Below are 15,129 nucleotides of genomic sequence, written 5' to 3'. Positions count from 1 at the left end.
CAGAAATCCTGATGCAAACTGGTGCCTGTCCACTGTAATGACATTTCCCAATAGGTAGTGCAAACTAACAAAGATAAGGGCTGCTGCTGTCCGGTCACCACTTTCCAATTGATTATAGTCTATTTTTGTTATTCTGCCCTTAAGTGATGTCTGGAAGGTTAAAATCCTATTTGGTATGAGTGTCACTGAAGAATTCTGGCTTTTGCTTCTACATGCTGCAAGTCTTTCCTATGACTACTTTTACTGGGGAAATGAAAATAATTCCTGTTTTCTCTTTCAGACGAGCAGGAGACAACTGGTGCAATTATCTACACGGTGGAGCTGAAGCGATACGGGGGCCCTTTGGGAATAACCATCTCTGGAACAGAGGAACCTTTTGATCCTATTGTCATTTCGGGCTTGACTAAACGAGGGCTGGCAGAGAGGTGAGGTTTGAGGGCAGAGCAGTTGAATTAATTTGAGAATGGGTCTCGAACCGTGCCAAGTTTTCTCTGCTGTCATAAATTCTTCTTTGGTGTCGTAGTCTGCCAAGAAGGAAAGGTGCTCTGAAGGTACCAAGTGACATGAGCAGGGTGGTGGGGGCTGTGCTGCTGGGGCAGTGAGAGAGGCACTTCAGGAACAGTCAGATCCAGTGAGTCAGGTGAATTCTGCAGCCAAGAATACATATTTATTTGCCCCTCTTCCACAGGGGTGCTTCCTGGTCTGGGATGTGCCGTGCACACCTTGTGTCAGGAGAGTGCCCAGCCTGCCTGTGAGACCACCATAGACTCTGTCCAGGACTGCCCTGTTGCTAAACTGGCTTATGGCTGTTGCAGTGGTGTGTCCTGCGGAAACCAGGGATCTCAGGTGTCTTCTGACCTCTTCTTTCTTGTTGCTCAGTGTGTTACATGTTGGGATCTCAGAGCAGGTTGGTGTGCCCAAGCGTCAGGCATTTATACTGAATAAACACAGGAACAGATTTACCTTCAACCACCGTGGAGGTTACTGTGTGCCTGGCTCTGAATATATGTGGATGTGTGGGATTTAAAGATCAAGACATTCCTGAGAGTATAAGGTGGAACTGAGTCATACACTCTATCTTAATTAATCTTTCTATACGGGAACTGTGACTTGTAAATAGATCATTTCAGCAGCCCTGACTCATGCTTCTCTAAGGGTCTCTTACTTTGTGCTCCCTGGCAGGCAGAAGAACAACAAAGAAACCCCTGAACAAACCAGTGTAAAGTGCAAGACCTTGGGGATGTTTGGCAGTAATTCTGGCCAATGGTTTTTCTGTTTCAAGACCACACTCCATCTTAGCTGGACTGTAAAACAGCTTCATGTCATTTTCTGCATTGGGTTCCCAGAGCTCTCAGCACACTGCTGTGCATTTCTATTGCTTCCCTTTGGTGCAGTATGCAGAAGGTCTGTGTCTCCTGGGAAGGAAGGGGATGGACTTAGTCATTAGTGATTCTTCTCTTTGGGGATTTTATATCACTGCCTGCCACTGTAGGATTTGGTCTTTTTCCTTATAAAATAATAGCCACGAAGTATCCAAGGCTTTTCTGTGTAGCACTTTTGTACTGTACCTGCAACCCAGCATGAGAGAGGTTAAGAACAGCCAACTCAAATGCTGTCAGGTGTCAGAAGACAGTCTTGTACCTTTGTTGATCTCAGTTCCCTTTGCAATTCCACGGCTGTTCCTCCTTTGAACTTGGATGCACATCAGTGACTGCTGTGTCCAGAAATGTAGTGCAGACGAGTGCTGCAGTACTACTGAATTTTGATCAGGAGCGAGCAGGCAGTGAGGAAAGAGGAGTGATGGAGCTGTTCAGCACGTTCACTGTGGCTGAGTAGCAGATAACCCCGTGGGGATGGAGCAGGATGTCTCTGGGTAACCTTGGCTCCCTGTGAGGAGGGCAAGGAGCACTGGGATGAAGGCTGCTTGTAGGAAAGGTGCATTTATTTCTCCTGTGAGTGAGAGACGGGGATCACTTGACCTTGTCAAGGGAAGAAGGGTGCTCCTAGTGTTATCTTAAATTGTCCCTTTCTTGATGTCTCTACCTTTATCTGTGCCACAGATGCCCTTAGCCAGGCTCTGATTGGAGGGTGGGGATTTAAATCCAAATCCATGCTCTTGCTGGAGCACAGGACATGGTCTGGCAGCACTTACATGGGGTGGACCTGATCCCAGTGTCTGATGACGGGAATCCATGGACCTGTCTTGTAGAGGCACAGGTGAAAGTCTGCACTGAATCTGGGGCTGCTGGCAGTGGGAGGCAGGGTGTCCTCTAGGATCTGTCACGCATCTGTCTGTGGGTGACAGGCTGCCTAAGTCAGAAAGGCTTCAGAGTCAGATGACTTAGATTTTATCTTGACCTTGGACATTTTTTTCCCTCATGTCTGATCTTATAGAAAACTACAAAAGCAGCTCAGGCTGTTAGACTGGTGTCGAGCTGTGGCTCTCTCCCATGTTACTGTCTGTGTCCCCTCCTTGAGTGCCTGCAGATGGCTTAAGCCTATGCCATAGGATTTGTGTTTTCCTTCTTCTCGACCAAGGGAGTGTGCCTGAACAATATTGTTCGATTCTGGTTGAGATGTAATGGTTCTCCAAGAGCAATTTTTGGCTATTTCTGACAATTCAAAGTGCCAGACCAGCCTCCTTTCGTGCCACCTGCTCAATTCGATGGGGGTGGCTTTAGGAGAGTTTGGTCCAGGAGTATCCAGCACCAAGCCATGTTGGCAGGGATGAAAACGGACAGTGACCCTGCCCGTGTGCCAAGTTAATCCCTACCATATGCACGCAGCCACCTCTTCCCCAGTGCTTGCTGGGAAGTGCTTGCAGCCCCTTTTGCACCTTTCCACTTACCTGTCACTCTGTTCTGTTCTTGCATGTCCCCTCTGAGCAAGAAGGCACATGCAGCCCATGGCTCCTTGGGCTACTTTGTGTTCAAGGTGAATTAAGGACTGTTGGTAGTAACAGAGAGGCACGAGGGTCACTAGCTGGAAACTTCTTTCTCTGTCAGTCCAACTAGCTTCTGTCTGCCTGGCCTCACAGGGGAGCCCTGAGAGGACTGGACTTTGGTTTGGTTTCTCCCCCTTGAAGAAAAATACCTGGCTGAACGTGACCTTTCTCTTTGTTTTTTTCTGCATTTTTCCCTACTGAGAGACTTTCACAGTTACCGCAGAGCTGTCGTGTTGTTCAAGGCTGGGTGGTTGGGCTGGTGTCTTGGATGGATGTGTCCCCATGCTGTGTTCAGGGATACAGCAGGAAGCCCTTAAATGCTGAAGTACTGCAGTGAGAAAAGGATCAACTATAAACTGCTAGCAGTTTAGCTTGATTTTTTTGACTACAATAGATGAAACTTTTAAGACAAGTACTCCAGTCCCAGTTTGATCTGTAATTTGTTTGAATGCACAAATGTTTCCCTGACAGCTTTTTCAGGATGATTTGGGTGGGACAAGACGGACATCTAGTGGCTGGTGGGACCATTATGGCACTGCTGAGTACCTCAGCAGCAGCAGAAGCCGCAGCCTGAGCAGCCCTGCCTCTGCAGCCTGAGCAGTCCTGCATGTGCAGCCTGAGCAGTCCTGCCTGCTGCTTGGCTGCTTCTCCCGATCTGATGTTCTTATAGTGGATGTTTCACTGTAGTGCGTCTACAGAACTTTGATATTTTGGGGAAAGCCAAGCAGCTGCTTTGCCTGCATTGATATATCAAATTCCAGTTCTGCAGGAGCTGCAGTCCAGTTTGGAGATGCAGCCTGAGGAAGACAAATTGCCATGGACAAAAAGATGTTGCAGTCCAGATTTGCATCTCCTCCTGGCTCCATCACAGAAGTTCCTGATAGCAGAACCTCCCACAGTACTGGAGGAGGAGGTTCTTTCTGCTCTTGTGTGCTGGCATTTAGGAGCTGCAGTGTGAGTTTGGGAAGCTCAGTCCTGCCAGTGGCTATCATGAGCTCCACCCTTGGCAGTGGCTGTGGCAGTGGACACATCGCGCCCTGCCTGCTCTTCCCAGTGCTTCATTAGGAAGAGGTAAAGTGAACCTTTGCCTGTGAGCAGACAGAGGGGAAGGATGGAGAAGGGGGAGAATTGCCAGGACTTGTTAGTTTGGTCGAGCCCATTGCTGAAGCCTGAGAATTTATCTAGGTGAGAGCAATGGCCAGTGCTGGAACGTGGCTGAGCAATAAAACACAACCTCCTCCTGAGCTGGTGGAGAAAGTCACAGGGGTGTAGCTGAGTAGGGTGAGCTTTAAGCATATCATTAACTGCAGCTGGTTCAGCTCATGCTTGCACACACATGAGCAAATCTGTTGAGCTGTTTTGGTTTGGATTTTTTCCAGTAGGTTTCTGGGTTTGTCTTATAATTTCTTTCCATCAGGGTGAACACGTCCTTCAGTTCCATGTTGGATGTCTGTGTTGGGCTCCACATACTTAAAATGCTTTTGCTTTAACCCCGTTGCTTTGAAGTGTTTTGTCTCTAAGCTGGTCTGCAGTCGCAGTTCCCGAGGGGCCTGGGATTTGAGGAGTTCATGTTCTCCCATGTGTGTTTGTATGTCTGTGCACATGGAAGTTGGGGTGGACCCAGTCTCCTGGTGTGTGGTGAAGGGGAAGTCATGGGTATAGAGTGTACCAAGAGGGAACGAAGACCAAGTGCTGAGAGTTAATTGCCTCAAGTGACAGCTGAGTGTCCTGTCTTCCAGAGGAATTGCTTCTCTGGATTTTCTGATGGTGCCTTTTCCCTCCAGAACCGGAGCCATCCACATCGGGGACCGGATCTTAGCGATTAACAACGTGAGCCTCAAGGGCAAACCTCTGAGCGAGGCCATACACCTGCTGCAGATGGCGGGAGAGACCGTCACCCTCAAGATCAAGAAGCAGACAGAGAGTGAGTTGAGGAGCTGGGGTGGGGAGGGGGAAGGCTCACCCCAGCAGGGACCCTGGGCCGTGGAGGAGGCACTGCTGGGGGGTTTCTGTCGTGTTGTGGAAGGTGAGATGGGGCAGCGTGGCCATGGGCATGGCTGGGTACTGTGGGAAAACGTGTGTTTCTTGAACTTCGGCCTCACAAATGAAGAAAAGGCAACCCAAAGCCTCTCTGCGGTGATGGTGAGAGATGAAACAGAATCTTTATTGGCAATGGTAATTTTTAATTCAGATTGACACCTAGTACTATTGTTGCCGTTCCCTGTCTGTGTTGGTGTTTAACACAGAAGTGCAGAAGTTACTTTTACAAGTAAAAGATTGTGGGATTTTTTTAAAATAGACCCCACTAAATGAGCAAGGAGTTGGTGGAATCCATGAATTCCCACCCCCCGCCCCCCATCTTTAATTCAGCTTTTAGAAAACAAGTGGCAGTAAATCTGTTACACCTCTTTTCCTGGCTTGGGGTTCTAAGATCATCTTTCAAAGCATTTAACTTCATTCTAGGGATCCCCTTCTGGTTTCCCTGCCAAGGTCCCTGTGGCTTTGAAGCTGTTGTTGACGTATGAAATATATGTGACAGTGTAAAAAAGCAGAAGCATACTTAGTTCTGGCAGGTCACTCTTTTTTGGAGACAGAAGGGTAATTGGAAAGAAAGAGGGAAACTTTTCTCCCCGGTTGCATGACCACAGCCAAACAGAGGCTTTTTCATTACATTCAGAAAGTACCAGGTGCATTCTGGCTTCATTCCAGTCTCTCCCACCCCCCAGTATTTTTCTTTGTTTTTTTAGTGCGATGCTTCTGCAGTCTGTAGATTTGGCTGGACTGTGGGCCAGTGGCCCACAGTGCTGTGGCAGTTAGAAGAAATCAGGAGATAAAGCTTTTCCAAGCAAGCATGGCCCCTTGGGATGCCTGTCCTGCATCTGAAATGTGGCAACACTCTTAAACATAGAAACTTCTGTAGACTTCAAAGCAGTTTGCAGCTGTGTGCCAATGGACCTGTTTTACAAATGGATGAAGACCGGGCAGGGAGTAGGGATGTCGCAAATAGTGGTAGAACTGGGGAATTGATTCCTCTTCAAGAAGCCCTAGTCTCTTCCCCTGTAGCCAAATGTCTTGGTCTTTGGTCTGAAATGCTCTTTTTTTTCCCCCCCTGCTGACACTTAGCATTGTCACAGCCACTTTGGTGAAATAATTGACATGCAAGTGCCTGTTGGAGACTCATTAATCATTCTGAGAATGAAGCAGGTGTAATTGAAATTTCAAGGTAATCTTGAGTTAATCATGGTGAGCAATCTTCTGAAGGCTTGGAAAATAGGGACTTTCGGGACACTGGGCTTTGTTTGGTAAAATAATCTGTCCTCATTGACAAATGCAGACTTTCAGAGGGCTTTTTATCCCTCAGGTCAGACATCTAGGGTGTGGATGGCTAGCAAGATATCTAGTCAACAAGGACTTTAAAATATTCAGCACAAAGAAGTGCTTGTGCTGAGAAATCATTCTTTGCATAGCTTTTGACTGAAAGGAAATTTGATATAATGATAATAAGGGCCTGTTAGCCCTAAATAATGGGCTAAATATAACTAAAATAATGAAAGGGAAGGTCTGAGCTTCATCATTCACATTCAGCTCCCATTTTCTGATCACTGATCAGGGGAAATTCAGCCTCAAAATACCACACCCAGGAATTCCACTATTGTCACATGTGTGGGAGACTCTGGAGAGATGGTGATTAGCTTGGAGTTCTTATGAGGTTGTACAGTCATGGAAGAGGGCTATAACTTCAGCAGTGGTGGTTGTCATTGGAGTCTATTAAACTTATTAATTAAAACATCTTAAATTAAAACATCTGTTTGTAGCCAAGTTTGCAGCCAGCACCTGCCCTGGTGCTTCTCTGAGTGTAAAGGAGGCCCTCTGAGACCAGAGAAGCTACAGGATACTGCTTGCTGGAGCCAACACTTCTCTGGGCAGGGCTGTTTGGAGGAAGTTTCCAAAGGCACAGGAAGATGTGCTTGTGAATTGATTTTGGTCCCAACTCTCTCATATGTGGTAATCCTCAAATCCCCATGGCTGCTCCTTGTATTCCATGTGCTAAAAACTCGGGCATTTTTTCTTGATTCAGCTTGGGATAAGAGTAATGCATTAAATCCTTTCAGCTTCATTGCACATGCCTTTCTCAGCTACTTTTGAAGAGCTAAAGAGGTACTTTAAAGACTTACAGTACCTGGGCTTGCACCTGTGTCAGCATAAGCTTTTCCCTGAGGCTTGATCTTCGTGCCTGCTAAAGCAGGGTGTTCTGGTTGCAGAATCCTACCCCAAGAAGTCGGGGAGCATAAACGAAGTAAGTGACCCAGAAGATGAGCTGACAGACTCCCAGAAAACTGGCAAGCTGTCTGAGATATACTCCACCACAATTCCAAGTGTGGACAATACTGTGGAGTCCTGGGATGGCTCTGCCATTGATGCTGGGTATGGAAGCCAAGGTAAGCCAGGGCTGTGTTTTCTTAGGTGTTTCTGCTGTGTCTGGGTCTTGTCTCTGAACATGAGCCAAAGCCTGTGGCCTGACCACATTTGTATGGTCTCTTGCTTCTAGCAAGGAACAAAATGTATTTTAGAATGCATTCATATGGTGCTTTGACTTGGTGTATCTATTTAGGCTTTTACTGGCACATTTGTTCTGGCTGATATGGCATCGTACTGTTCTCATAATTTTCAAAACCATTACAGCACTTTATAATTTGCATAATCAGAGACAGCATTCACTGGCTGTATGTTTTACTGAGTATTTGGTCCATAGCTCACTTTTATTTCCCCAGAGAGGCCTTGTAGGACATAATAATCCCCTTCAGGATATTTTAAATTCCACAAGAATATCTTGTGACTAGAAGCACTTGCTTAACAAAATAATTAAGGTAATACTACAGGAAAGTATCTCTTACTCTCTAGTGAGTGATCAGATGAACACATGTCTTCGAGGTCAGGTTTATTCAGCTGTAGCTTCTAGCAGATGTGGAACTGGAATGGAGGATGCTGTAGTCATGGGAATATATTTTTACTTGGAGAAAAGTACTGGAAAATAGTTATACCAGTTCAGATTTAGTGACGTAAGCCAGCATTAGCCCGTGTTGAGACAAACCAAAATCCTGAATCAACGCTGCAACAGGAAACTGGTGTGGAAACACTCCTGTCCAGAACTGAATGTGAAAACAGGGAGGGATGCTGCAGGGTGCTGCTGCAAAGTGTGTGTGCTGTGCTCACTGCAGTCAGGCCGAGTTCAAGGGACAGCACTGCCCAGGTGTCTCTTTCCCCATCCCTGCTTCGTCCTTCAGCCTTTGTTCGTCTGAAGTCTTAATTTGGGAGCACAGTTGGGACTGGAGGCTTCATTAAGGAGGAATCCCCTGGCCTTCATAATGCTGCAATCTTTCTCCATCTAATTGAATGTTAACACAAGTTGGACACTGGGAAGTGACTGCTTTGCCAGTAAATTGAGAACAAGTAATTGAGCACAGCGCCCCAGGGAGCAGGGCTGGTGCCAAGTTGCCCAAGATCCACACACTGCAACTTTGCTTCAGGGGCTCTCTTGTCTTCCCTGGTAATTGCATTTGGCTGCATGGTGGTGCACTGGTGCTGGCTGGGAAAGGGGGTGCTGGAAGACAGGGAGAAGGGCATGGAGGGTTGCTCATGAGATGGGCACGGCAGGCAGGGTGCAGGGAAACCTGGGAATCAAAGTCTGGAGGTTGGGGTTACACCCCAAATGGAGAGCTATAGATCAGGATCTGCAGCTTTGTAGGCTTTTAGGTTCATCCACAGCAGTAGGAGATGGCTCCAGGAAGGATTTTCACAGGGAAGTTGTGCTGGGCCTGGTGGGAACGTGCCACCAGGTGGCTCTGAATCCCAGGGATCCTTCTCTTTGGAAGGAGGAGGTGAATCTATAATGATGCCAAGTGTCCGCTCTGGACACATGCCCCTGTGCCCCACATGCCCAGACCTGCTGCCCACCTGTTGCAGGGACCTGCATCCAGGGCCCTTGTCCTGCTCTGGCAGGCAGTGAGTGCTTCCCACTGCTGTAAGATGTTGGCAAGCAATTTTCCTGGAGCTTCCTCCAGAGAAGTCTAACCTTTAAAAACACACAGAGGAAACAATCAGTTAAGTGAAATAACAGGCCTTGGCATTTTCAGAGGAAGTGTTGGCATTGTCTTTGGGTATTTCCAGTGCTCTTAGCTGTTCAGGACATCAAGTCTCCCTTAATTAACCTGTTTCTCCATTACTTCCTCTTCACTTGGCACAGTGTGTGATGGGAGTGTATGGTGTTTCTTGGAAAGGCTCTAAGGATTTCTCTGAAGCACTGAATGGGCAGTAGGAGGTGAGCAGGGGCCTCAGGAGATTTATTTCTACTGCAGATGGCACTAACACTGCTGTGGAATGGTCTGTTTTGGAAGTTTTCTGTTTAGGCAGCTTCTCATGAGACCTGAGGATCTTGTGACTTGGTAGTGATGGATTTTCATCTCTGGAGTAAGAGACTGCAGTATGGAAAAGTCCATGGGGGGGGGGGGGGGGGCGCAGATGTAGTGAAACTTGTCGGATTTCATACTAACAGTTTGTATTGATCTCCTGTCAAATGTGATATAGATGAGCCTCCTCTGCTCTCAGGCCAGCAGAGTTTTTCATCCTATTCCTTGCCTTTCATACACACGTCTCTGAAGCAGCTTCCTGTACCTGCACCAGCTGATCCCAAAGGCATGGGAATTCTGAGAGAACTAACTGGCAGCTCTTAGGATCAGAGCTGACTCTTCCTCATTACCACTGCTGAGGGAAGCTTTTCAGGATCTTCCCTTTGCCCTTTGAAGACCTTGTTGTATTTAAAGGTGACTGATTCAACGACGTAATTTCTGCTGGGTTCAGTGTGGAAACAGGAGATGTTGACCACAGCTGGAATTGGCTGGAGGCAGGATCTGCATCTGTGGGTATGTGTACTCCCAGGTCTGTGGATCCCAGACCCACACCATAAAACTACTGAGAAGCAGGAGAAAAAAGGAGAAATGGGGCATCCTGTGTCAACATCCTGAGAAGCTGCTTTGGTTAAAGCCAGAAGATTGGAAGAACTGCTTTTGGATGACTGAGATGGAAAGTGTACAATCCATGTGACCTCACATTTGGGACGTAGGGAAGGAGGTTCTCCTGGCTCTGTGTGTCCTACTCCATTTGGGGTTTCTGACCAGGTGTTGCCCTCTCTCTTCCTCCACTCTTTGCCTTCCCTAGGTACCTACATACCACAGGCTGCCGGCATAGCCCTCCATCCACACGAGTGGAGACACAGCAGGCAAAAGAGCAGCACCCCTCCAGCAGACCCCAGGAAAAGCTACCCCTACATGGATGGAAGCTTCAGTGAAGATGACTGGGACAAGCCCAGCAGGTACGGAGAGGTGGGAGGAGGCAGGGAGGTCTTTGGAAGTATGGGTGTCGCTGCACAGGGACAGGGACAAGGAGGGCATGGGAATGTGGTGGAGGGGCCAGTAATGTCCCCTCCATCAACAACCAGCTGTGTTGGGCCACCTCCACATTACCAGGTTACCCTGGGTGTAGGTCTGTAACACCTCTGCCGTGGCCCGGTGGCATTTGTGTCTGGAGTTAGAGTGGTCTCAGCTGCATGGACCACAGGTTCCTACCATGTTTGTTAGTCCTATCATGTAAAGGCTGCAGTATTTTTGTAGTTTAGGTGAAATAAATAGATACGGTCAGGGCTGTCCCTGTATGTGTTGGTCAGACTTTTTTGAGTAAGGATGCAGCTTCACAACAGCTCAGTGCCACAAAGCAAAAGAGGCCAACCAAATGCTTGGAGGACCAGTGTGAGGTTGCTTTTGGTGGTTAAAATCCACCAAAACTGTGGCTGGTTTCTCTATCCATCACACTTTGGCCCTTCCAACACATCAAAAAAAGCTACACTGGGTGAACATGGTCAAGTTAATCCCCCAGCTCAGCTAGCATGGGGAAAGTGCTAGAACACCTCCTAAGGCCAGGAAGGCAGCTGTAGCTGCCCTGTGCTTTGGGTGAAGATCCTGCTGGATCTGTCTTGGCCAGAGGCTGCCCCTCACTGAGCCACACATAATGGAAAAGCCCCATTGCTTCAAAACTTCCTCTCCCCTCGACATCCTCCAGAGTCCCCATAGTTGTGTGTGTCGTGTTGTTACTGTCGGTTCTTTTTTCTCCTATTTTTTTTCCTTAACTTTTGTTTGTCCAAACAAAACCCTTAGAACATCTCATGGCCATTTCCACCTATTTAAAGATGATCAAGCTGGCAGGAAGGCTGGCAGCGCCGGAGACTTTGTTCTTGTTTTGCCTCTCAGCAAGAGCCAGCTCACAGAGGTCACTGATCCCTCGTGGCCCTCCCGGCGAGGCTGCTGGCAGCTGAAGTTGGCAAATCTGAGCCCTCGAAACCCCCGTGTCCCTAATGAGGACTCCGAGCCCTGATGTCAAAGTGCAAGTGAGATGGTTCATGCCCTCTTTATTAGAGAGAAAAACAAACCCTGACAGCCTTTAGCTTGGAAGAACCTGCTGACCCAGTGATGCGGGAGCCCATTCTGATTCATCTGTGTCCTGGATGTGTTTGTGTATTGCTGCTCTGAGAGGCAAGACACTGGTAACTAGAAGGGACATTTGCCTCTTTGGGAACCTGGGAGCAGAGGAAGGAAATGAGTAAGGGGAAAAAAATCAAAAATTCCTTTTTGGGGGAAATTTTGGTTTGTTTTTATAAAGTCTTGCTGGGTGTTTATTTGACCTTTCTGCCTGGCGTAAAGGCTACTGTCCTTTAAAAGCTGATGAAAGATACGGGGTGAATTTAAAATACAATAAGCCATGTCATGTACTGCTCTCTTCAGGAAGTTCATGATCCCACAAGGAGCAAAAGGGTGTGTGAGTGAGTTTCTGCCTGATACAGACTCCCGTTTAAACCAGTGGATCAAAGGGAAAGTGTGTGCTAAAGACTTTGCAGTTGTTAAACATCTGGAAAAAGACCAAAGGGTCATTATATATTTAATGGAGGCCAAGCTCTCTGTGACATGTACTCAAGTAAAATGTTATGACTTTTCTGAGTGGCTTTGGTGGATGAATGTCCCTTCCTGTCTGTGGAGCTGAAGAGCATTAAACCATGCAAGATGCTATCAGATGGTGCAGAGCTGGAGCATCACCCATGCAGCTTCTTATAAGATATGTATAAGATGCATTAGGGCTGCTCTAATATCACTGTCCCCTTGGAGCCCTTGTCATGACAAGTTAGTGGGTTTATCGTGATCTTGATTTAACACCACAGAGAGTTTCCTTCAAGAGGCTCCTGTTAAACAGAGCACTGGTGGTCTGAGTTTTGCAGTCTGGTGTTCAGTAGGTGGTGTCCAGCATCACCTGCTTTTTTGTTCAGAGGATTTCACCATGTTTAATTGCTGTTTGATTTAGAGGTATGAGAATTGACCCTGGCTTGTGGCCAGAGAGAAAAAGTGCTGAATCTGCCAAGGTGGGGATTGCAGAACCCCCAGCACACAGTGTTCACATTAACGTGTGTTCGTGCCAGCTTGAGAGAGGTTCTCTCTAACCTTACTCTCTGTTGTAGACAGAACTGGTAGCAAACTTAACACAGCTGTAAGTGCCAAGACTGCTATACAGCAAAAAAACAGAGAGACCTCCTGAAAGTAACAGCTCAGTTCCCTGGCCATCCCAATGCAAATGATATTCGGTTTGTATGGGTTGTACATGGCACTGTTGATACTGCTGGCTGTAGTGTGCATTTGCTTGTCCAGCCCAGGGCAGTCATTTTTATATACATCTTTGCATTATTTACTCTCATAGAGACCTAATGTATTTATCATTTTCTCACCATGTCTGTTACCCTCTGTGTTTTTCTCTCTCTTCTCAGGTGTTCTGTGTCTCAGATCTGAGCTCTATCCCATCAGCCTTTGTACTAACAGTCTCTGAGGCTCCTGGTTTACCCATAACGCATCCTTTTTTGTTTCACTTCTCTATTTCACCAAAAAGTCTTCCTAAACCTACAATCTTCCTACAGGCACTTTTTAATTTACCCTTTGAACTTTGACATTACTACACCAACTTAATGCTTCCTTTGAAGGACACTTGCCCCGTTAGTAAATGCATGGAGGTCTCGTGTGTGGACTCTTGTTTGAAAAGTTCATATTGTTTGCTTTTGTATATGAAGACTCTTCAAGTCTGCTTTTACTGGTGAGACACTTGCTGTAGCCTTGCAGCTTTCACCCCGCTGCAGAAGAGTGCTGACAATATTTGGTTCCTACGTTACAACAGATACCCCAACCGCCAAAATGGCCTTGAGACCACTCATGAGGACAATTTTTGGCGTGTTTTTGGAGAAGCTTTGGAGGATTTGGAAACATGCGGCCAGTCTGAACTTTTGAGGGAGATTGAGGTAAATCACTTTCTGAATTTGCTGCTGACCTGACTGTTTTGCTCTTTCCATGAATGTTAGACCATTTTCCCAGATGTTATTTTCCCACAGCATGCCTGAGCTGCTGGTGGTGTGAAGAAGGGTTTGGGTTTAATTCCTGTCAGGCTTTGTGCTAATGGGTAACTCTGCCTATTAGACAGCTGCTTGCGTGTGCTCTTTCCCTGAGCCCATGTCTTGCCTGCCAGGAGCTCCACGCCCTTTTCATGAACCGTTGCTGGCCAATAATCTTCACATGACTGTTGGCAAGCCTTCCCTGTCCAGTGGAAAACCCTCTGCTTGGAAAGATATTGTCTGTCCAAAGCACTTGAAGGCCAAGCAAAAGGAGCCCCACAGACCCCCAGTGGGACTGAAGCCTTGGCTTGCTTCAAGTGCCGACAGGCACACGTATCTTACATTCAGCTGTCACTCTGCCGGAAACTGTTTTAGTGAAATAGGTAATTGGAAGCTTTTCAGCCAGCCTTCCCCATGGAAAAATCTGAGAAAGTAATTGCTTCCTGCAGAAATAAAGGTGTTTCCTCTCTTCATAAACCACTTTCTCTTTTCTTTATCCAAAATACTTTGGAGGTCATGTTATTGTGTCCGGTTATAGGATGAGGAGCCTGGATTTCTAAGTCATGGGATGCAAATAAAGGGCCCCCTTGAGACTGTGAGCAGCAGGAAGCAAGCCTGCCTGGTAGGATGGGGCCAGTCCTGCTCCCTTCCCTAGTTCAGCTCCCACAGCCTGAATGAAGGAGGAGGACCCCATAAGAACATCTCTGCCTGTGCCCTCCAGGTGCAGAGGACTGGGGAGAACTCTTGGGGTCATCCCCTCTGTCACTCCCAGTGAGACTGGTTTTATGTACAGTTGCATATTGCTGAGGCTTCAGAGAAAAAAGAAATGCAACTTCTGACTAATTGAAGGTCGAAGAGGAAAGTCCTGTTTTGGTTTGTATTGTGACAAGGGACTTGCTAATTGTCCTTTCCTCCTTGATCCTTAGCAACTGTAAGTGGAGGAGGAAATCTCAATTAAATTTATTGTGCTGAAGCATGGAATGCTGTTTTTATTATCTTAACTGCTTAAGAAACTGCTGACTTGAAAAAAACCCACAACACACTCAAAATCCCAAATCCCCAAGCCCTCCCAGACTGTAACCTTTTTTCCTTGATCACTTATTTCCTGGATCTGAATGTATTTAGAAACAAGTTCAGGCAGCTGTTCTCAACCTTTCTGAACAGTTGTTGCCTGCTTAAAAGAAAGTACCTCTCTAAAATGATGCATAAAATATTTCTTTTCTGCTGGTATCTAAATGCAGAAGAAGGGATTTGTTGGACTCTTCTGTTTTCCAGGGATCTGTGGTGCAGTTGCTGTTTAATGCTGCTTGGAGCTTTGACAGTTACAGAAGTGTTTTTAAACATGTAAACAAATCTTACTAAAAGCTGAGCACTTGCAGGGTTTCTGTGTATTAAGCATGTTTCTAGAATATTTTGAAAGTTTTGGGGACAGAAGGGAAGTGCTCTGTTTTTAGCAGGAATCTGTTGGGTTCGACTCCCGTTTTATCGAATCCAAAATACTATTGACCCATTCCTCCCCCTCCATGTGCTCAGCCTTTGTGAAGTGTGCTGTGGGATGTGCAGTGCTCACTGGGGCCTTTGCTGTTTTGCAACTTTCTTAGCCCCAACACTCAACCTCCTGTGTGTTTATGACAGTCAGAGATTTGATTTGTTTGTATTTTTTAAAAAAATTGGCCCTTCATACTTTGCTTTTAAATAGGAAGAAGAGTCATGC

The 15,129-nt window shown here is 46.7% G+C and overlaps 1 protein-coding gene across 3 annotated transcripts in view; it reads left to right on the top strand.

The window, feature by feature from the left end:
- Positions 1-15,129, top strand: part of GRIP2 (glutamate receptor interacting protein 2) — a 135,453-nt gene that overhangs the window by 112,032 nt on the left and 8,292 nt on the right. For all 3 annotated transcript variants that reach the window (XM_066195404.1, XM_066195406.1, XM_066195405.1), the window contains exons 17-21: positions 281-425; positions 4,729-4,868; positions 7,207-7,383; positions 10,160-10,313; positions 13,205-13,325. In XM_066195404.1, coding sequence (XP_066051501.1) covers positions 281-425; positions 4,729-4,868; positions 7,207-7,383; positions 10,160-10,313; positions 13,205-13,325 — 737 coding nt within the window. The remainder of the gene's footprint in view (positions 1-280; positions 426-4,728; positions 4,869-7,206; positions 7,384-10,159; positions 10,314-13,204; positions 13,326-15,129) is intronic.

The sequence above is a fragment of the Chamaea fasciata genome, unplaced genomic scaffold (genome assembly GCF_029207755.1).
Source record: "Chamaea fasciata isolate MVZ Bird 193981 ecotype frontalis unplaced genomic scaffold, bChaFas1.0.hap1 SCAF_13, whole genome shotgun sequence".
In the NCBI taxonomy this organism is placed as follows: domain Eukaryota; kingdom Metazoa; phylum Chordata; class Aves; order Passeriformes; family Sylviidae; genus Chamaea; species Chamaea fasciata.
The sequence above is the reverse complement of the archived record's forward strand: the minus strand, read 5'-3'. Positions and strand labels throughout refer to the sequence as shown.